The sequence below is a fragment of the Macrotis lagotis genome, chromosome 7, assembly GCF_037893015.1.
Source record: "Macrotis lagotis isolate mMagLag1 chromosome 7, bilby.v1.9.chrom.fasta, whole genome shotgun sequence".
Taxonomy (NCBI): Eukaryota; Metazoa; Chordata; class Mammalia; order Peramelemorphia; family Peramelidae; genus Macrotis; species Macrotis lagotis.
This window is the reverse complement of record NC_133664.1, coordinates 213674722-213698001: the sequence shown is the minus strand read 5'-3', so window position 1 is coordinate 213698001 and position 23280 is coordinate 213674722. Positions and strand designations below refer to the sequence as shown.

The window sequence follows — 23280 nt, the reverse complement described above, 5'->3', positions numbered from 1 at the left end:
GATCTTAAACCTACTAAAAAATTCTTGTATTAAATATACCCTTGCTTCTGATTTTAGAGAGCAGTATATAAAGTAAATATAAAGATTGATGTTCAAGAATATATTTCAAGATTCATTTCAACTAGTAACTATATTAGTATGTAATATGAGCTAGTTCACATGAGATCTTACTATGTTGGTACTAAGATATATTTCAAACTATTCCAGGAGGTACATGATCCCAGAGCTGTTTGCATATATGCCATGTTAAACAAAGGCGTGCATAGTTACAATTCTAAAACAATGTATATGTTTAAAATGTATATTTAATTGCTTTCTGCAATCTCCATTCTGGATTATTAAAAGTCTCTATCCTCATACCCAGTTCTAACAACAATTGTAACAACAACATCATCTCAGGAGGATATATTCAATTTAGATTTTTTTTAACAAAGTAAAAGTCAGAACATCAATGGTTAATAATACTTAAGTAGAATGAATGTGATGGCCTTTCCCAGGACTATCTTCCTGTGGGTAAGCACTCAGAGGGCCTTTAGTACAGAATTTACTTGCTCCTAATCTGCTTACTAAAGTTTCTGAGTCAGCAGTGAGCAGGCCACATATAATAAAAGCGTGGCTGTAAGGCTGTTACTTGTTCCAATATACACAAGAGAGGTAATTGCCTAAATGTGTTTGCATGTGTGTGTGTGTATATATACACACATGCATGGGAGAGGTACAGTGAATGAACTAGTTATGTAATCTCACTAATTTGTTTTTCAAGCAAGCAGGTCACAGCAAAAGAGAAATTTTGAGAATAAACTGCTCTTACTTAGTTAGAGGTTGGTTAGAAACCAGCTGTTGAGATGCTGAGATAAGAGCTTCTTTTCAAGAGACAATCTTATCCATGCCCGGGCTCGACCCACATCAGTCTTGATTTCACTCATATTCTGAATGTGTCTGGAGAAGAGTGGTAAAAACAAAATGATGTAAAATTTATGAGTATCACTTTAAACTGATAAAGAACCAAAGTGATATGACATTTGATATTCTCATGTTCTTTTATACACAAAAGATACAAGATAATATAAAATTCAAGTAATTAAATTTTAAAAAGCTCCAGAGTCAGGTTTTACAAGGCAAATACTCTGGTAACATCAGGAAAATTTAACATTTAGTTTACTATTTCAGAATAGCATATTTCTTTGTTTTAGGTATAACTTGGGAAAATTTATTTATGAACCTGAACCAAAAAACCATCAATTCTGGGTTAGATAGGAAACCATATTACTACTGTTATATAGTTATTCTTCCCATTTTAAGAAAAGAATTTTAAAAAGCATCAGAACCATGAGTTAGGGAATAATATATAGGGGGGTCTGGTATATATAAGGTTATGAATAGTGAGAAGAGATTTGGGACTATGGATCTAAAAGATTGTGTAATTCATGTTTTTGCCAATCTTACAATTAGTAGGAGTCATTATGAAAATTAAGAAAAATAAAGAGGAAGGTAGGTAAAGAAAAGAAAAGTGAGCAGTGTGACACCTCTTTTATTAGGTTATAATTTTCTGGATACCGTTCCAGACTCTAATTTGTCTTCTGAGAGAAAAAAGTTATCTGGAAGGTCAGTTCAATCTTACTGGACATAGCTTAGAATTCTTAGTAGACCTATGTTTAACATGCATATTGGGTGACAGTTGAAATGATTTTAGGAAAAAAAAAAGGAAAGTTGAAATAAATTATAGCCAAGATTAGAAGGAAAGCAAAAGGGGCAGCTAGGTGGAGCAGTGGATAGAGACCAGCTCTGGAATCTGGAGGAACTGACTTCAATTCCGACCTCAGACACCTAGCTGTGTGGCCTTGGGCAAGCCACTTAACCCCATTGCCTTGCAAAAACCTTAAAAAAAAAATGAAAGCAAAAAAAAAATAGGGGAAAATATTATAGACAATTTCTTGGATAAAGGTCTCATATCTCAAATATATGTAGAGAATTTTGTCAAATTTATAAGAATATGAGTCGTTCATTCCTAATTGATAAAAGCTCAAAGGATATGAAAAGGCAATTTTTAGATGAAGAACTTAAAACAATATATAGTCATATGAGATTATGGATTACAGAAATTCAAATTAAAACAACTTTGTTATTCCATACCTATCAGATTGACTAAAATGATAGAAGGGGAACATAATAAATGTTGGAGGGGATGTGGAAAAATTGGGACATTAATAAACTGTTGGTAGAACTATGAACTATCCAACTACTTTGGAGAACAACTTGGAATTATATTCAAAGAGTTACAAAACTGCATATAACCTTTGACCCACTATATCACTATTAGTTATGTTTCCCAAGGTGATCAGGAAAAAAAATAACCTAAGTATTTTAAAATATTAAAAAAACATTTATAGCAGCTCTCTTTGTGGTAGCAAAGAACTGGAATTCGAGGGGATATCCATCAATTAGAGAATAACTAAAGTTGTGGAACATGATTGTGATGACAACTACTATGCTTTAAGAAATTGTGAGCTGGTTGATTTTAGAGAAACATAGAAAAACTTGCATGAAATAATGAAACGTGAAGTGAGCAGAACCAAGAGGATGTTGGAGACAATAATAGTAATACTGTACAAAGAATAATTGTGAACAGCCAACTTATTCTGAGTACGATAAATGCTCAAATCAATTTTAAAGGACCTATGACCTATGCTATCTACCTCCAGAGAAAGAATAGCATAGCATAGTTTTACATATAGTTATAAATTTGTGTTAAATAGTAGTCTTCTCTGTCTAGAGTGGGGAGAGAGGGACATAGTTTGAAACCTAAAAATTTTCACAAAATAAATAAAATTAAGGATTTACCAAACTGTAAAATAGAAATTGAAAGAATTCACCAATCATCTCCAGAAAGAGATCTCAAAATGAAAACTTCTATTGTAGCCAAAGTTCAGAGCTCCCGGATCAAGAAGAAAGTATTACAATCAGTCAAAAAGAAACAATTCAAATATAGTGGAACCATACAAGATTTAGCAACTTTCACATTAAAGGAGAGGAGGAATTGAAATATGCCAATCAAAAACAATCTTCTCGGCAAAACATGATATTTAATGGCAAGTTTCTTATGCATACAATTCTGGAACTAAGTCAATTTTAAAAAAAATAAAAATACTATAAATCATTACTGATTAGCAAAATGCAAATTAAAAACAATTCTGTGATATCATATCACCGCTATCCAGAAATGAAGGATGCAGGAGGGGATGTGGGGAAATGAGTATACTAATGAACTATTAGCAGAGTTGGGATCTAGTCCAATCTTTCTGGAGAACAATCTGGAATTATGGCCAAAGGGCTATAAAATTATGATTTAGCAATTCTATCACTAAGTCTGTATCCCAAAGTAATCAAAGAAAGAGAAAAGAACATATATGTACCAAATGTGTATAGCAGCTCTTTTTGCAGTGGCAAATAATTGGAAATAGAGGGGATGCCCACCAATTGGGGAATGGTTGAATAAGTACAAATGATATTGATGGAATACTATGTTAATATAAAAAAATGACAAGCAGGATGATTTTCAGGAATACCTGAGAACCAGGAGATCATTTACTCAATAATAGTAACATTGTAATGATGATCAACTGATCAACAAGGTTATCTAATTTGGAAGGATTCATGATGCAAATTACTCTTGACCCCTAGGGAGACAACTCATGAACTCTGAGTAAAAAGGGAAGTACAATTTTCTTACTTTGTTTTTCAATTCTTTCTTTTTTGCAAGATGTCTAATATAGAAATATGTTTAGCAATATTTTCATATGTGTAATGAGTATCATTATATGTTGTCTTCTCAGAGGCAGGGGAGGACAGGACAGAATTTGGAACTCAAAAAAAACTTTTTTAAGCTTAAAAAAAAATTAAAGAAATATTATTCTGAGAAGGGTAGACTTCATCAGATTTCCAAAGGGATCCATGACCATATAAAAGGTAAAGAATGCCTGGTATTAAAGAAATAATCAGTGATAGAGAAATAATTGTTTTGAACTTTTATTCTGTGCCAAGCATTGTGATGAGTGAAGGGGAAGACAAAGAAAAAAATTAAAAAAGTCCGATAATTTGCCCTTACACATCTTTTACATTCTATTAAGGAGAATAAATGTGTACAGAGACAAATAAATTTCCTGAGGGGGGGGAAGGGAGGGTGCATCACTTATCCTGAGGGGAATCAGGATTGGCTAGTACAGGCAATGGTGATTTAGTTGAGGTGAAGAAGGGATGCATTCCTGGACTGAAACGAGGTGTAGAGGCAGGAGATAGAATTTCATATATAGGCAGCAGCAAGAATGTCAGCTTCACTGAAATATAGAGAGGATAGTAATGTGTAAAAAAATCTGAAAAAGTAGGCAGAACCAGATTGTGAAAGACTTTTTAAAAGTAATAGTTCTTCCTCAGATCTATGAAATTCCAAATCTGGATTAAAGATATTAGAAAAAAGATGGTGATGTTAAGAAGAAACCATTTTCCCAGTCTTAATGTCAACATGATGGGGGAATATTGAAGAGAGATATGCTCTATAGTTATTAATTAGTACCCTCTGTACTGATTATGGATTAGCTCCCCACACCTGATCCCATTGGTCCAAGCTAGTAGATGAAGTCATGAACTTCTAGTAAAGAACTTTGCAAGGGAACTCTGCAACTCTGGCAAGGACTTGATCTTCTGTCTTGAGAGGACAGCCCACTCTGGGAGAGTGTAATTCCTCACCCCTTTGCCCTTTTCTACTATTTATATTGTCTGTTACTTATGCCATTTGTCTTGCTGTGAAGTTAGCCCAGTATGGGGGAGTGTTAATTCCCCCAAATAATTTCTCACATTCTTTCCTCCCTCTTAGCTGTCCTTTTTTGCTAAAACTAACTCTCTTGCTGGTTCTCCAAAGAACCTAACTTATGAACTTTATGTAATAACCTATGAACTTTAATAACTTGTGAACTTTTGCAGTAACCTGTGAATTAAAGTTTAAGTCTTTCTTACCTCCCTGAGTCAGAGAGATTGGTGAATTCTTTACAATATGAACCACATCTGTCCTTAAGTTGCCCCTTTTCTCCTAAGACCATTTCTCTGAGCTCCATTCTTAAGCCCTCCCCCCCACCCCCTTTTTGCCTGTCTTCAAACTTTGGAAACATATTCTGGATGCCCTGATAATGACTTTGGGAAGTTACTCTTTCCTATTGGAACTAAAAGCTTCTATTCTCATCACCAGGATAGGTTGACTTTACCCTGAGCTAAAATCTACCCATAACACCCAAACTACACTTTATATCCCTCCTTGGACTCCTGTGATCCCTCTGACACTTGAATTATGGTGTCTGACTAGGAAATTACAATTCCTGTCCTCTTGCCAATTTAACTTTGAGTTTCTAAAGAAGTCTTTATTTTAACCTAGAAAGATGAGAGCATTGTGGGAGCTTCTTCAGAGTCATTATCTGTCCTTTAAAAACAGCAATATGAGGTTTATCAAGATTTGTATATGACCTTTTCCTGAAATTCTTTGATTTTTTTTTCTTACTGACCTGTTAAATTTTATCTTTGATTACTTTTTGGCATTTTAATTATAGGTGTGGGAGGAAAAGCATGGAAAAATCTGTTTATGAAGTTGTATATTTAATAAAATATATCATCTACAGTCTATATTAAAAATGTGAAAATCTTCATTATTTAATTGTAAACCTATCTAATATACATCTCTTTGATGTCCTAACTTGTGATTTTGTTTTACTTTGTTCTTGAAGAACACCATGACTTCAGGGCGGTGATGCCAGGACATGTAAGAGAACTGAATTTTAATGAGGGGCAGCTGTGCAAAGTCACCAGCTTCACTTTCTCCTCTGAAGTCAACTGGGTCCAGTGGTCAGATATGCATCAGGACAATTGTAGATTGTCCTTGGCTTTTTAAGGCTAGGTTTTCCCAGGCCACAGTTTGAGGCAACACATATTCAGTATTAAAATTAGGGAAGAGAGAGATGAGGCAGATGCCAAGAATGATCATTTCCAAAAAAGAAGAAAAAATTATTAATGGGAAGATAAGACCCTTCAAGGGTATTTTAGTGATTAAGGCAGGTAAGAGAGAAATGAAACCAAGACTACCTTCAGTCTAAAATAAAAAGCAATCTGGGAGGGGAAGACCTTTAGGATTTCAGGGCAAAACAAAAAACTGCTACTTTTTTTCCATTCCCTCTGAGTCAATCAGGGCCTAAACAAAGAACAAGTGAAAATCAGGCCTGGGACCTAATGCTGGCCAATTCATGAGAGCCACAGTGATTGTTGAGCCTTGAAACCAGGTCTTTAGGAAGAGCACATGGTAGGTAAGGGTAAAAAAAAAGAAGAGGGGGAAGATAGGTAGGGAGAAAAGGGAAAGAGAGAGAGGAGAGAGGAGAGAGGAGAGAGAGAGAGAGAGAGAGAGAGAGAGAAAAGAGGAGTTGGATAGCCTCAACTGGTCAACAGAGGGATCATTTTGACTACTTACAGAAGTTATTGTTGATCCTTTATTCTAGAAGACACCTTATATGATCATTATACAAGAGAAAAGAGCATCACTTCATGATCACTAGGATAGGATTATTGGGAATTTAAAAAGGGAACTTGTGTATCCTATACTGGTACCTATCTCCTCTGTGAGGACAGATGATTGATGTTTATTCCTCATTCTAGAAGAAGTCCATGGACATCAGGGAGATGATGACATGATATCTGAATGAGGGGGAGCTGTGCAAAGTCCATCAACCTCACTTTCTCCTGTGGAGCCATTTGGGTCCAGTGGCCAGATATGGATTGAGATGACTAGAGAGAACCTCTGGATGCAGTGGAAGACCTTGGCCTTTTAAAAACTAGATTCCTTCCCAAGTCACAGCTTGATTGAGGCAACACACCATTCAAGTAGATAAGAAGCATAAGCTTCAATCAGAACAAAGTACAATGACTATCAGCCACCTAATTTCCTCCCAGGTTCTAATCTTTTTAAAGACCTGACTTTGACCCGATTAAACCCAAGCAGAAAGTCAATCAAGATACAAAAGGATATTTTTATTTGAAAACAAGTAAAAATACTAATTAAATCTAAGAAATTCATAGTAATTTGTTTCAGACAAGGGGAAAAAAGTGATGGCTATATAATAGGAAAAAATCATGGAGGACAATCAGAGAAGATCTAAGTCTAGGTAGCTAACAGCAACAATGGGATCAAATAAATGATCACAACTGTTCTCTAGTAAGAAAGAACTGTATTTAGTTTTGAGCACCTCAATCATGGCAAAATCAATGGAAAAAATTGAAAAGAAAAACAGAAAACTAACAATATGACAATGGGAAAGTAACTGGTGATTTATAACAAAAAGATTAAATGGTATGTATAAAGGTTTTGGCAAAGTTACAAATTTGAGAAAGAATAATGGTCCACAAATATCTGAAAGTACTGAACAATGATATGGAAAAAGAAGGAGCTATTTATATAAAGCATAATGAAGAAATGATAACTGAAGGAAAATAGGCTGAATAATCAGAAAAAATTCCCTAAGAATACAACACATGATTGTAGAATATTTTCTTAATAATTGAAGTCATGTTACATGGGTATTAGGCCAGTAGATAGAGTACTGAGCCTGAGTCAGAAGGACTCATCTTTCTGAGTTCAAATCCCTATCTCAGACACTCACTAGCTGTGTTACCTTGGCCAAGTCACTTAACTTTATTTTTCTCAGTTCCTCATCTATAATGAACTGAAGAAGAAAATGGCAAACCACTCCAGTATCTTTGACATGAAAAGCCCAAATGGGGTCACAAAAGAGTCAGACATGACTGAAATGAATGAAAATCAATTAACAGAAGTATTGAGAAATTAGGATCCATTAACATGTGAGAAATAAATATGCACTGAGAAGGAATTTGAAACATAATAGGGTTTTTATTGTAGTTGAAACAAATATGGTTTTTACTTTAAATTCTAATGTTGACAAGAATTTTGTCAATTTTTCTTCCAAAGACTTTCATTACTGTTCCACTTCAGCTACCTATCACAATAGCCTTGCCTTCAGTTGAACAGAAGAGTTGTCCAAAAGCTGGAGTTGGGGAACTTCTGTCAGAAGCTCCCTAAAGGAAAAGAGAGCAGTTATATCAAATCTGTATTTTGATATTACTCCAGTTTGATGTCAATTCCCTAGTTAAAAATCTGGAACAGATAACTGAAATTTTATTCAAAAAAGAGAAAGTAATCACTATGAGATAGAGAGGATTAAGAATGAGTCAAGCTGTTGCTAGGTGGCACAATGGATAGAGCACTGGCCCTGGAGGTCCTGAGTTCAAATTTGACCTCAGACACTTAATTGCCTACCTGTGTGACCTTGGGCAAATCACTTAACCTCACTGCCTTAAATAAATATAAAAAATTAAAAAAAAGGATAAGTCATGCCAGGAAAAAAAAAATCTTTTTATCAAATATCTCTGAGAAGGGTCTGGTATCTGGTACATAATAGACAAGAAAATAAAACCAAAAGGCATCCTCAGGTAGAAAAGTGGTCAAAAGATATGACCAAAGTATTTTTTAAAGTGTTATAAACAATTAACCACATGAAACAATGCTTAAAATCATCAGTAATAAGGGAAATAAAAACAATGAAAGCAAACTTCCTTTACTTTTTTTTACTTTGTACCCAGTAAAATCAGTATATGACAAAAGATGAGAATTATGTGTTGGAGGAAAAATGGAAAGATAAGCATAATATGTTGGTGGAGCTATGAACTGGTACAATTATTTTGGAAAGGAGCTAAAATATCCATACCCTTTGACTCAGAGTTTCCATTTCTAGATATATATATATATATATATATATATATATATATATATATATATATATATACACACACACACACACACACACACACACACACATATATTCCAAGAAGACTGAGAGAACGGGAGGGAGGGAGGGAGGGAGGGAGGGAGAGAGAGAGAGAGAGAGAGAGAGAGAGAAGACTGAGAAAGAGAGAATGAAACTGAGATTCCATATTCATCAAAATATTTATAGCAAAATATTTTGGGTATCAAAGAACATTCCCACATATGGGACTGGCTAAACAAATTATGGTACATGAATGTAATTGCAGTATTGTAATAAAATACCAACATGATTAGTCTAGGGAAGAATGGAAAGACTTATCAAGATGTAAAATGAAGTAAAAAGAGTTAAGAAAACTGTATACACAAAGACTACAATAAGTTAAATAGAAAGAACAACCACTACAAAACAACTGAAAATGCATGTCAAAAAATTAAATAGAACAAAGCATGGTGCTAAGGAAGATTTTTCAGATAACACTTCCTCCTGATTTTTGTAGATGTCCAGTAAGGAATATTGTGTACTGTTGGATTCTTTTTTGATGTGCTATTTAGTTTTTTCTTTTTAGGTTTTTGCAAAGCAAATGGGGTTAAGTGGCTTGCCCAAGGCCACACAGCTTGGTAATTATTAAGTGTCTGATACTGGATTTGAACCCAGGTACCCCTGACTCCAAGGGCTGGTGCTTTATCCACTGTGCCACCTAGCCACCCCCTATTTTTCTCATCTTAATAATTTGAGGATAATATGAACAGAGTAAAAATTGAAATGGGCTAACTTTCCCTTTTGTGACAGTTTCCTCCCATGAAGCAAAGCCTAAATGATTACTAGTTGAGAGTGTTGATTGGGCAAGGTTTGGATCCAGTGATATCTGAGGTCCTTTTAATTTCTGAGTCTCTGTAATTCGTCTGCTGCCCTTTGGTTATGAAGAACTATTATTCAGCAAACAAATATTAAGTGCCTGCTATGTATCAGACATTACCTACTGTCTATGTACATATCTATCTAGCTGTTTGTCTCTCTGTCTATTTAATCTATCACCTATGTGAGAAAGATACAGAGAAGGAAAAAAATATAGTTCCTACTGTTAAGGTGCTCATGGTGGGGAGGAACGAACATTATGTAAATAACTATGTACTAACAAGATATATGCAAGATAAACTGGAGATAGTTAAAGGGAGAAGGCACTAACATTAAAGGTGATCAGGATTGGCATTCTGTAGAAAGTGAGACTTGAAGGAAGGCAGAGAAATCAGGAGGCAGAGATGAGAAAGGAGAGAATTCCAGATGTGAAAGATGGTGTGGAGTTTGGTGATATCTGTGTCATGTGCAAGAAAACAAACAAGTCTAGTATCACTGAATCACTGAGTACACAGTAGGAGAAAAAGATTAAAAAGAATGGAAGGATATTGGGGGAGGAAGTTATGAAGTGTTTTTTTAATTTTTAGAAATTTTATTTATATTTTTCCAATTTTATACAAAGACAGTCTTCAACATTCAACATTTTGCAAGAGTTCCACATTTTTCTAACACCCTCCCTGCTCCCCATGGCAGCAAACACTTTTATATATATGGATTGTAAATGTATAATTATGTGGTTTTTTTTTTTGGCTTTTGCAAGGCAATGGGGTTAAGTGACTTGCTCAGGGTCACACACCTAGGTAATCACTACAACAGTCATGTTTGACATATTTACATATTGGTGTGAAAGAAGAATTAGAACTAAGGGAGAAAAAATTAAAACAAAGAAATAAAATACATAAAAAATTTTAAAAAGTGAACACAGTATGCTTTGCTCTACATTCAGACGCCATCTTTTTTTTTTTTTTTCCTATGGATGTAGATGGCATTTTCTATAACAGGTCTATAAAGGGCTTTTTATATTTAACATAAGAATTTTTTATTTGATTCTCAAGGTAATAAAGAACTATTGAAATTAATTTGTATGGGATGACATGGTCAGATCTATATTTTAGGAAGGTCCCTAAAGTGATCAGCTGGATGAAGAATAGGAGAGATATGGGGCAGGGAGGCCATCCACAAAGCTACTGCAACAATCTAAGCATGAAGTGATGAAAACCTGTATGAGTGCAGTAGCAAAACAGAGAGAACTAGCATGTGAATTAATAGGTCTTGGCAACAGATTAGATATGGAGGATCAGAGTGAGGAGTCAAGGATGACCAGATTGAAAGCCTGGTTGAGTGAAGGATGAAGGTACTCTCTACAGTAACAGGGAAGTTAGGAAGCAGAGAATGTTTAGAGGTGTGAAGAAAAGATAGTGAGTTCAGTTTTAGATATACTGAATTTAAGATGTTTATGAAACATCCAGTTACAGATGTGAGACTGGAAGCTAACAGAGAGGTTGGATAAATTGAGAATCATCAGCATATCAAATTTAACATATGGGAACTGATGAAATTACCAAATGACAAGGTGTAAAAGGGAGAGAACCCTAAACAGAGCTCTACTGCATGGTAAGTAGGAGCTGTCAGATTTAATCACTAGGGATTAGAGGAAAAGAGAATTAAAATCATTCTGATATACCCTCTCATACCTATTAGATTGGTTAGTGTAACAAAAAAAAGTCAAATGACAAATTCTGGAGGGGATCTGAAAAATTACACCACTACTAGGTTTGTATCTCAAAGAGGTCGAAGAAAAGGAAAAGGACCTGTTTTGTACAAAAGTATAGCAGCTCTCTTTATGATAACAAAAGAATTAGAAATTGAAGGGTTGTCCATCAATTGTAGAACAGTTGAATAAGTTATAATATATGCTTTAAAAGAGTGTTTATTTTAGTTAAGGCAATGGGGTTAAGTGACTTGCCCAAGGTCAACACAGTTAGGTAACTATACTATTAAAGTGGGGCCACATTTGAACTCAAGTCTTCCTGACTCCAGGGTCAGTACTATATCCACTGCGCCACCTAGCTGCCCTGTAATATATGATTTTTAATGAATATTATCATACTATAAGAAATGAAGAAGGGTATGATACAAGAAAAATCTGGTAAGATTTATATGAGCTGATGCAAAGTGACGTAAGCAGAAACATTATACATAGTAATATTTTAAGGACAATCGACTATGAAAGACTTAGCTCCTTATCAAAATAATTTTAAAGGAGCTATGATTAAAAATGTTATCCACCTTCAGAGAGAGAACTGATAAACTGAGTGCAAACTGAAGCATATTTATTAAACTTTTTTAATTTTTCTTGTTTTTTTTTCTTTTTCAAGATGGTTAATATGAAAATATATATTACTTCTCATGTAAAATTGATAGTTTCCCTGCTCAAGGAGTGAGTGAGAGGGAGTAAGGGAAAGAATTTGGAACTCAAAATTTTAAAAAAGATAAATTTTTTCATGTATTTGGGAAGCTTTAATGAAAGATATATTTCAAAAAACTAGTTCCTAATTCATTTGTGCTTTCAATTTTACTAATCTGATTTTTTGGTTGCTCAAGTTTTATATATACTTGTTTAATTGATTATTTGTTAATAAAATTGCTCCTATATATGTAATATGTATGTATGTGCATGTTTGGTGTGTATATAAAATTTCCCCTAAGAACCACCTTAGCTGCACTTATTAATTTTGGTTTATTACTCTATTATTGTAATTCTTTGATGAAATATTCTATTGTTTCTATAGTTTGCTCTATGACATACCAGTTCTTTAGAATTATTCCTATTTAATTTCTAATTACTTTTTAATCATTTTATTAAATACTTTCCATTTTGTTGAGCATAATTTTGAATTTTATTTTACTGAATATAATTTTGTTTACATTGTGGTCAATAAATTATATTTAGTGTTTTCTCTTTTCTGTATTTTTAATGAGGATTTTATGCACCAATGGAGAGTCAATTTTTATAAAGGTTTCTTACATACTTTAGGTTCATGTAAATTCCTTTCTGATATCAGTCAATAATTCCAAGAGATCAATTACTTTCAATTTTTCCAATGCCTTCTTCAGGTCCTTAATTTCTCTGTTTTTTGCTTAGATTTGTCTTGGTTTTCAAATTGAGGGCCTCCACTATTAAGTTTAAATTGTATTGAATTATCTTATTTTTCTCCCTCTAATTAATTTGAATAACTTTTCCTTTAAGTATTTGGATGCTATATTATTAAGTGTAATTATTAATATGGCTATCTGTGGTACAATTTCTTTGCCTATCTTTTTTTTATTTTGTCTGAATTTACTGTAGATTTCACTGATGTCTATCTCTGCTTTTCAAAGTTCAACAGAAGGATAATGGATTTTGTTCCAGTTCTTAATTCTAGGTAAATTTTATTTTTTAAGCATGTTTCTTGAAAAATAACATTTGCTAGATTTTATTTTCTAATCCATTCTGGTATTTTTTAATCCTCTTAAATTTAAAAGAGGGACTTCATCCCATTCATGTTCACAATTAAATGACTATTAACTTTACCTCCATCCTATCTTGTTATTTTTCCTCTCATTATTCACGTTTTTTTGTATTTTTGAAGGACAATGGGGTTAAGTGACATACCTAAGGTCACAAAGCCAAGCAATTAACAAGTATCTGAAGCCAAATTTGAACTCAGATCCTCCTGATTCCAGGGTCAGCACTGTATGCATTGTGCCACATAATTGTCCCCTCACACATTCTTAATGAACTAGAAAGTGGTAGAAGAAAAAGAATTTGCCTTTTGACCACAAATTAACATTTGTGATTTAATTAAGTGAAAAAAACAGTTTATTTCTTCTGTTGTAGAGCTTTTCTTTCCCTTGCCTTGCTCCTCATCCCAGGGTTTTGGGTTTTTTTCCCTTTTCTTTTAATCCTATTTTTTTTTCTACAGTTCATATCCCTCCCTCCAGCATTCAATACTGTTTTACTTGACTTACCTAACCTTAAACTCCTTTCTTGTTCCTTACTATTCTCATTTTGGATTTAATGTATTTCTATACTGCAACTGCATTTAATCTTCCTTTATCTAGCTCATATAAAAGTGAGGTTTGTTCGATGGTCCTTCCCCCTTGTTCATATATTGTTCTTATTATGTACCTTCATTTTCTTTTAATGGACTTGTGATTTGTTTTTAATTGAACCTATGATTACTTGGTATAGGGAATTGCTTTTATATATTAGAGGTGCAACTTGAACCTAGGTATCTTTGAGGCTAACTCTATCCATGATGCCATTAATTTTTCCTAGAGATATTGCTTTCTATTTTAATCCTTCAATGCTGGCTCTTAATTGTTTATCTACTTATAGAGATCATGAATGGGAATTAGACTGGCATCAGATAGGTAGATTTTACCCTGCTGATGATGGGTTTGTCATCATAGCAATCCTGATCAGTATAAGAATTGCAATATCAGATACAAATTATGTATGCTTGCCTGTGACCCTAATTTTTTTTTTTTTTTAGGTTTTTGCAAGGCAAATGGGTTTAAGTGGCTTGCCCAAGGCCACACAGCTAGGTAATTATTAAGTGTCTGAGACCGGATTTGAACCCAGGTACTCCTGACTCCAGGGCTGGTACTTTATCCACTGCGCCACCTAGCTGCCCCCAAGACCCTAATGTTTTAACTGAATGCTTCTAACGGTCAGTCTTCCTAAAGCTGGATGATATCTTCTATCAAACTGCAAGGCAAATGTCCTAGAGCAATTTTGGAAAATATAAAAACCTCTCACGGAGCAGAAGGGCAAAAGCTAGCCTGATTTATTTTCAGTATGAATATGACATATTATATACATAAATATACATATCATACAAATATATAATACATGCATAGCAAGGTTAGCTCACATTTTGTTTTCCAATTTATAAGACAATTTATATAAATTCTTATTTGACAAGATCCAATGAACAGCACAAATAATTAGATTATTCATAATTTATTATTACTGACTACTGATATATTATAGTATTATTTACATTTTATCTGTCATGAAATGATACTCTTATATCTTAAGTATACAAATGAATCTTTCACTTAAATCCTTTTAGATTTCTCACTGTGGCATGGTAAATGGATGCAATTTTTTGCAGAGTAATGGTAGGTCTTACCAAGTTGGATAAATTTCAAGGACAGACCTGCTAGACTTGACAGATTCTCCAGACCAGCCTAAGTTAAGAGAACCCCATTGCCAGAATGTCTGCTAAAACAGTGAAATTTTTTGACTAGGACAACTCATGGAACCATGTACTAAAAATGGAAAATGGTTAAAATCTGAAATGGTGCAGGGTCAAAATGAAATATGAAATTACAAATCCTTAAATAAGACAATACTATGACAAATAGTTTTAGCTATGTAGCAAACCATATTAAACATACATGATGTTAATAAAGTTTAATATGAGAAGACAATGGTTACATCTTATATTTTGGGATATTTACTTTATATTTATAAGAGTTCAACAAGCTGTATATAATAATGATATCTGGGGAAGAACTCAAAGCTCTGTAAAATATATTTAAAATAAGATCACAGAACTGGAATTACAGAATGTGACAGTTGGAAAAGATCTTAATGTCTTCCAGTCCAATTCTATACCCAGAAGGTGTCTTTACAATAACATACTTGGCACATAATTATCCCCACTCTACTTGAAGAATTCTAATGAGTGGAAATTCAATACCTCATAGGGTCAAAATGGATTCTAGGAGCAAGAATTCTAAAATTGAATATCATTCAAAATAAATTCATCTGAAAATAATTTTGATGCTTTTTTTTACTTGCAAATAACTACTAATTACTTGAAGACCATCCTTTTTCCCTAGTCCCATTTTTTCTTGATTCCCACATACAAAAAAACAACAAACTATGAAGTCACTCTTGAGAATAAAAAAAATTTATATGCAGGCTGCACAGTGACAATTTTTTTGTTGGATTTTGTATTAAGTAAAAACAAGTGCAAGAAGTTTAATAGCTAACTAATAAATATATTCTTCATTGGTACACAAAATGTATATAATCTTCAGTCACTTAAGGAACTACATATGAAATTCATAAAATTATGAAGTCATCATCATAGTTTAAAATAGTTAAATACCTCATGTCTTGAATTAGAGAGACTCTAAGTGTTGGTAATGTGGCTCCAGAGTCAGACTTTCTTCTTTCTGGTCCAAGGGAAACTGTTTAGAGAAATATCACCACTTAGAAAAAAAATTAAACTCAAATTAACACAGACAATTATTAAGCATCTGTTGAATGCTGAGTAATACTCTAAGTCCTAAGGAATACATAGTGTAGAAAAGAGATGAGATCACTCTAATACCATATACAACAGCATTAGAGTTGGTTCTAATGGACACTTGTAAAAAAATTCAATAGGCAAAGAAGAGAAGGTAGAAAAGAAATGTTCCAAAAAGATGGAACAATTTGAACAAATGCATAGAAATCATAGGTTGAATTTGGGGGAAGAGGGGTGGGCATGGAGTAAATGGAAGAATAATATGGGATAAGGAAAGAAAATTAGATTATCACCCTGAATGCAAAGCAGAGGAGCTTCAGCTTTCTCCTCAGTTGCCATTTTTGGGAGCTTCTAAAATTTTTTTGTTTTTTTCTTTTTTCCCAAGGCAATGGGGTTAAGTGATTTGTCCAAGTTCACATAGATAGGTAATTAAGTGTCTGAGGCTGAATTTGAACTCAGGTCCTCCTGACTCCAGGGCCAGTGTTCTATCCACTGTGCCAACTAGCTGCCCCTTAAAAATTTTTTGAATAGATATCTTTTCTATGCACAAGCAAGATAAAGGAAGATAAGATAAATTAGAGAGTGAATGGAGGGCTGGGCCTGAAGCCAGGAAAGCTGTGTGACCCTGGGCAAGTCATTTAAACTCTGTTAATCTTAATTCACTGAACAAGGAAAGGACAAATTTCCAGTATGATGCGTTAATACTGTGTTGGGCATGGGGATAAAACAAATAGAATAACAAAATAGAATATAATAACAAAACATAATATAAAATAATGCAATATAATATATAATATAACATAATATATAAATACTATAATAGCAAAACAAAAACAAAGTAATCTTTGAATTCAAAGAGTTCGTATACTACTAGGAATATAATAAACACATGGGTAATACTAGGTAATATGGCAACTAGCAACTCAGGGAAGACTTCACAGAGGGATGGTCCTTGAGTTTAGTGTTTAATGAAAATACATATTCTGAGAGAAAATGATGTGGAGCATGAATGTCTAGGTTTCGGATATTCCGTGAAGTCATGGAGGTAAAAAAAAGCCATGCTGAAATCAAGATAGGGTTAGAAGTACCACTTGGGGGAAAGGTAAACTGAGTGAGGGGGAATAATGAAAAATAAATCTAAACTATTTCTCAAAACTGTTTAATAGCCTCACCTGCAATGAGTTAGCATGCCTGTTTTTCCACTGGCCCTGCTAATTAGGCCAATTCTCATATTTTATATTAATTTACTGCATATTTTCTGATTATTTTGAATAATTCTTCAGGTAGTTATTGAAGAGGTCATAGGATGTTTGTCCTTCATTTTTGAAGACCACCACAACATCAGGGGAGGTGACACTATGACAAGCACATGAAGTGCTTGAGTGAGGGGGGCTGTGCTAAGTCACCAGTCTCACTTTCTCCTCCAGAGTCATCTGAGTACAGTGGCCAGAGAGGAAGCAGGAGGCCTGGAGGAGGCCCTGCATGGGAGGCAATCAGGGTCAAGGGACTTGCCCAAGATAGGTAATTAAGTGTCTGAGGCCAGATTCAAACCCCTATCCTCCTGACTCCAAGGCCACTGCTCTAGGCACTGTGCCCACCCAGCTGTCCTGAAGAGGTCACATATTTAAAACTGGAGAGGGCCTTAAGTCAACCCCTCATTTTTATAGATGAGGAAATTGAAGCCTAGAGAGGCTAAGTGACTTGCCCAAGATCACGCAGATGATGAAGAGCAGAATGAGATTTGAGTGGGAGACTGAAAATGTATGAAAATGAGGAGATAACTACTTTAGTAAGATGTTAGAGAAGGCAGAGCAGGATCAAATGTGTAAATGCTGGAATTAACAAAGAGTAGGATATCTCCTTTGAGACAGGAAAAAAAGGAAGAAAAAATGGATGCTGCTGTTGCAAAGTACTAAGGAATGAAGAAGGGCAGTTAAGAAAGTTCCCATGTGAAGTAGAAAGTTGGTTGTGTGTGTGTGTGTGTGTGTGTGTGTGTGTGTGTGTGCTTGACTGCATGTGAAATAGGAAAGTGGTTGATGACTTGAGAGGTGAGAAAAAGTTTTGGAAAATTTTTTCCCTGATTAAATATAAACTTCTTGAGGGTAAGATCTGTTCTATTTCTGTTTCTGTGTCTTTAGCACCTAATAGTGCCTGACCCACAGTATATACGTAGTAAATTGCTATTGACTGATTGTTAAAGTCACTGTGGAGAATGAGATGAGTCAATAACAGTAGAATAGAAAGGTTGAGTACCAATGGGAGACCAGCATAAGAATTTTGTGCTTTTTAAAATTTATTTCTTGAATGGTTCAGGTTTCATTAAGGAATACTACTATTTCTACATAAAAACTATTTTTAAAGACAAAAGGAAAGCTCAAGCCTTTCTGAATGCAACTTTGTATAAACTTGACCTAACAAGGAAAGCCACAGAAAATACATTATAATCTCTGTGCTCATATTATGGAATCACATTTCAATACACTAAGATTTTTTTAAAATAGAAAAAAACCTTTTCCAAAATGTTAAAAATCTGGTTAAAGTTACTTGATTAACGTCAGCATGTATACTATTAATATCATACAAAGTAGGCAATTTAAGAACAATACTTTTCAGAAGAAAGGAAATATCCAAAGTTAAGTTGATACTTTGAATACACCTACGAAGAATGAATTGCTTTCTCTAACATTACACATTAGTTAGGTATGAGACTAGAATCTCAAGAAATATAAATTCCAATTCTGACACAAATTGTTATGTAGCCTCAAGTAAATTATGCTGTTTCAGTTTTTCTATCCATATAATAAAAATATAACTTTGAAATAAGACTTAATGATTGTTAAAATGTCAACAGAAGATTCTCTTGAACCAATCATCATCAATACCTAAAGACCACAGAAAATGTACAGTAGAACTAGAGAAAGGCAAATTCCCAAATTTCAAAAAAAAAAAAAGAAAAAGAAAAAGGGAAGAAAACACATTTTAGATTCTACTAGCCTTGTGATTTTTCTTCCTTGCAAAATTCTGGAAAATATTCTTAAAAGTGAATTGGGGGGCCTTCCGGCCAAGATGGCAGAGAAAAGACAAGCACAGTTCTAGAGTCTCCTGATCTCTTCCCCATCTATCACATGAAACAAACCTCTTAGAGGAAGTCTGACTCACCGAACCCAGAGAGAAAAGCCAGGAGAAAGAGCATCTACCTCAGGATTTGTCTCCCGCTGCAGCTTTGGTAGAATTCAGGCGGGTGAGTATCAGACCCGGATCAGCCAGAGTAAGAGCTGAATTGGAACTGGGAGTCTGAGGGCCAGAAGGCGGGACCTGCTGGATCAGCGGTGGGGCTGGACGAAAGGGGCTTGGGTCCGCAGGGAAGCAGAGGTGCTGGTGTTGGTGCTGTCCCCCTGGAGCTTGGGGACGGGGCTGCAGGGAGAGGTCTGGTGCAGGAGAGCTGCCGACACCATGCCTGGGCTCCTCTGGTCTGAGAAACTCTGAGCCCACGCCTCCATTGCACTGAGGCCTCCTCCAAAACAAACAATTGCAAACTACTTCTGCCTCAGGCCCAGGTGTGTGAGCAGAAGAACCAGCCCAGCTGAGGAATGACCTCAGGACAGGGTAAAGCCCACTATTGATCGAAGGCCAAAGAATTCAATAGCTCCAATTCCCTCCCTCAAGCAAAGGGAGAAGGCCTCGCAACCAAGGTCACAGACACCCCAGAGAGGGCAACCAGCACCTCCTACTGGCCAGCCAGAGAAACTGCACTCAGTAAAGCCTTCAGTGATCTCAAGCCCAGGTGAACCAGCCCCACACAACTCAAGGTCTTAGCAAAATGAAGAAGGGTCAGCGTAAAGGAGGATCCATAGAAAAATTCCTGGAAGGGAAAGACCCCAACTCAGAGAGACCTGGAACCTCTGAGGAGAAAACAATCTGGTCTCCAGCACAGAAAGACTTCCTTGAAGAAATAAGGAAGGAGCTTAAAGATTTGGGAGAGACAATTAATACCTTGCAACAAGAAAACAAAACCTTAGAAAGTACCACTGGACAAACACAAAAGAAGAATAAATCTCTCAGATCATCAATTAGACAATTACAAAATGAGAACAATTCTCTCATCCTCAAATGAGCAAATGCAAAAAGAAATTAATTCTCTCAAAACCTCAACTGGCCAAATGGAAAGCTCTTTCAAAAGTAGAATTGACCAAATGGAAAAGGAGTTGCAAAAGGTTAAAGAAGAAAACTCCCCCCCCCAAAAAAAAGAATGGAGTCTACAGAAACTAATGACTCCACGAGACAGCAAGTCAGTTAAACAAAATAAAAAAATAGAAAAAACAGAAGCAAACGTAAAATACCTCATCAACAAAACCACTGACCTTGAGAATAGATCGAGGAGGGGAAACCTGAAAACTATAGGACTTCCTGAAAACACTGAAGAGAAAAAAAAGTCTGGACTTAATATTACAGGATCTAGTGACAGAAAACTGCCCTGATATGGAATCGGAGGGCAAAGTAGTTATTGAAAGAGTACATCTATCCCCACCAGAAAAAGATCCTAAAATGAAAACACCAAGGAATGTTGTGGCCAAACTACAGAACTATCAGATAAAAGAGAAAATCCTGCAAGCAGCCAGAAAGAAACAATTTAAATATCAAGGAGCCACAGTAAGGATCACGCAGGACCTGGCTGCATCAACATTAAGGGATCGAAGGGCCTGGAACGAGATATTTCGAAGAGCACAGGAGCTTGGAATGCAGCCAAGAATCTACTTTCTTGCAAAGCTGAGCCTACTCTTCCAGGGAAAAAGATGGACATTTAACGAAATGGAAGAATTCCAAAAATTTCTGATGAAAAGACCAGAGCTAAACAGAAAATTTGGACATCAAACAGAAGGTTCAAGAGACACATGAAAAGGTAAAAAAAGGGGGGGGGGGCGGTAAAAGGTAAAAGAAAAAAAATGCAATAAATGTAACTCTAACAGAGAGAATACACCTTGCCAGAAATGATGGACATTCAAGACCTATCCATGAGACTACTATCTAATGGGATGTCACTGGCTTTAACCCCATTTGGGAGAAAGACTAATAACTCTCAGGAATTTAGACTCTATTTGATAGAATATACAGAACTAGAAGGGTCAGATACTCAGAATTTTCTATGACTTGGATAGAATGATCTAAAAAAAAAACCCCATTACCGCCCTAAAAAGGGGGACAGGAAAGAGACAGGAGGAGGGAGGGGATTGAGGTACAAAAAACCTATGGTAATAGTGGGGAAGAAGGGAGCAGAGGAGAAACACCTGAATCTTCTTCTCATCAGACTTGGCTTAAAGTCAACCTACACATACTCAGTTAACTCATAAAACATCTAACCTTTCAAATATTAAAAGGGGAAAAGGGGAGGGGGGATGGAGAAAGGGAAGGGGAGTGGGGGAAATAAGTGGAAATAATAAAAGGAAGGTAAGGAAAAAGGGAAAAAGGGAAAGGGGAAAGAAAGGGGAGGGTGTGACACACTGAAGGGGGTGGTTTTCAGAAACAAAAGACTGGGGAATATGGATAAAAGGAGGGGAAAGGGGGAAAATACAAACAGAGGGAAGATAGGGCAATAAAGAATTAGTAATCATAACCTTGAATGTGAATGGGATAAACTCTCCCTTAAAACGTAAGCAAATAGCAGAGTGGATTAAAAACCAGAATCCTACAATATGCTGCTAACAAGGAACTCATTTGAAGCAGAGAGATACAATATAGACTAAAGGTAAAAGGTTGTAGCAAAATATATTTTGCTTCAGCTGAAGTAAAAAAAGCAGGGGTAGCAATCCTTATCTCAGACAAAGCAGCAGCAAAAATAGATAACGCTAAAAGAGATTAGAAAGGAAACTATATACTCCTAAAAGGTACCATAGACAATAAAGTCATTTCAATACTGAATATATATGCACCCAGTGGGACAGCATCCAAATTCTTAGAGGAGAAGCTGAAAGAATTATAGGAAGACACAGATAGCAAAACTCTACTTGTGGGAGACATCAACCTCCCTCTATCAGATCTAGATAAATCGAATCATAAAACAGACAAGAAAGAAATTAGGGAGGTAAATAGATTGTTAGAAAAATTAGATATGGTAGATTTATGGAGGAAACTGAATGGGGATAGAAAGGAATATACCTTTTTCTCTGCAGTACATGGAACTTATACAAAAACTGACCATGTACTAGGACGTAAAAACCTAATGATCAACTGCAGAAAGGCAGAAATAGTGAATACATCTTTCTCAGATCACAATGCAATAAAAGTCATATGCAATACTGGGCCAAGGAGATTTATATAGACCCAGAACAAATTAGAAACCGAATAACTTCCTTTTAAAAAATGAGTGGACCAAAAAACAAATTATAGAATTAACCATTTTATCACAGATAATGACAATAATGAAACAACATACCAAAACCTATGGGATTCATTAAAAGTGACTCTCAGGGGATATATTATAGCTCTAAATGCTTATATGAATAAACTGGAGAAAGAGGAAATCAATGAACTAAACATGCAACTAAAAAAATTAGAGAAAGAACAAATCAAAAATCCCCAATTAAGTACCAAATTAGAAATTCTAAAAATTAAAGGAGAAATAAATAAAATTGAAAGCAAAAAAACCTACTGAATAAATAAAACCAAAAGTTGGTATTATGAAAAAAACCAATAAAATTGATAAACCTCTAGTCAATTTGATTAAAAAAAAGAAAGAAGAAAACCAAATAGCTAGTATCATAAATGAAAAAGGTGAACTCACCACCAATGAGGAGGAAATTAAAATAATAATTTGAAATTATTATGCCCAACTCTATGCCAATAAATATGATAATCTAAGTGAAATGAATATTTACAAAAATATAACTTGCCCAGGTTAAATGAAGAAGATATTAAATACCTAAACAACTCTATCTCAGAAAAAGAAATTCAACAAGCCATTACTGAACTCCCTAAGAAAAAATCTCCAGGGCCTGATGGATTCACAAGTGAATTCTACCAAACATTTAAGGAACAATTGGTTCCACTCCTATATAAACTCTTTGGAAAAATAGGGAAAGAAGGAACTCTGCCTAACTCTTTCTATGAAACCAATATGGTACTGTTACCTAAACCAGGAAGAGTTAAAACAGAGAAAGAAAATTATAGACCTATCTCCCTGATGAATATAGATGCAAAAATCCTAAATAAAATCTTAGCAAAACGATTACAAGTCATCACTAGGATAATAC

The 23280-nt window shown here is 35.0% G+C and overlaps 1 protein-coding gene across 5 annotated transcripts in view; it reads right to left on the bottom strand.

The window, feature by feature from the left end:
- DENND5B (DENN domain containing 5B) overlaps positions 1–23280 on the bottom strand; it is a 165965-nt gene that overhangs the window by 49343 nt on the left and 93342 nt on the right. For 4 of the 5 annotated variants that reach the window (XM_074194786.1, XM_074194785.1, XM_074194787.1 and 1 more), the window contains 2 exons: positions 15893–15974; positions 794–939 (listed from right to left, as the gene is read on the bottom strand). In XM_074194786.1, coding sequence (XP_074050887.1) covers positions 816–939; positions 15893–15974 — 206 coding nt within the window. In that variant the 3' untranslated portion in view covers positions 794–815. Of the gene's footprint in view, positions 1–793; positions 940–15892; positions 15975–23280 lie in introns of those variants that run through there. The other variant, XM_074194791.1, reaches the window with a different exon arrangement.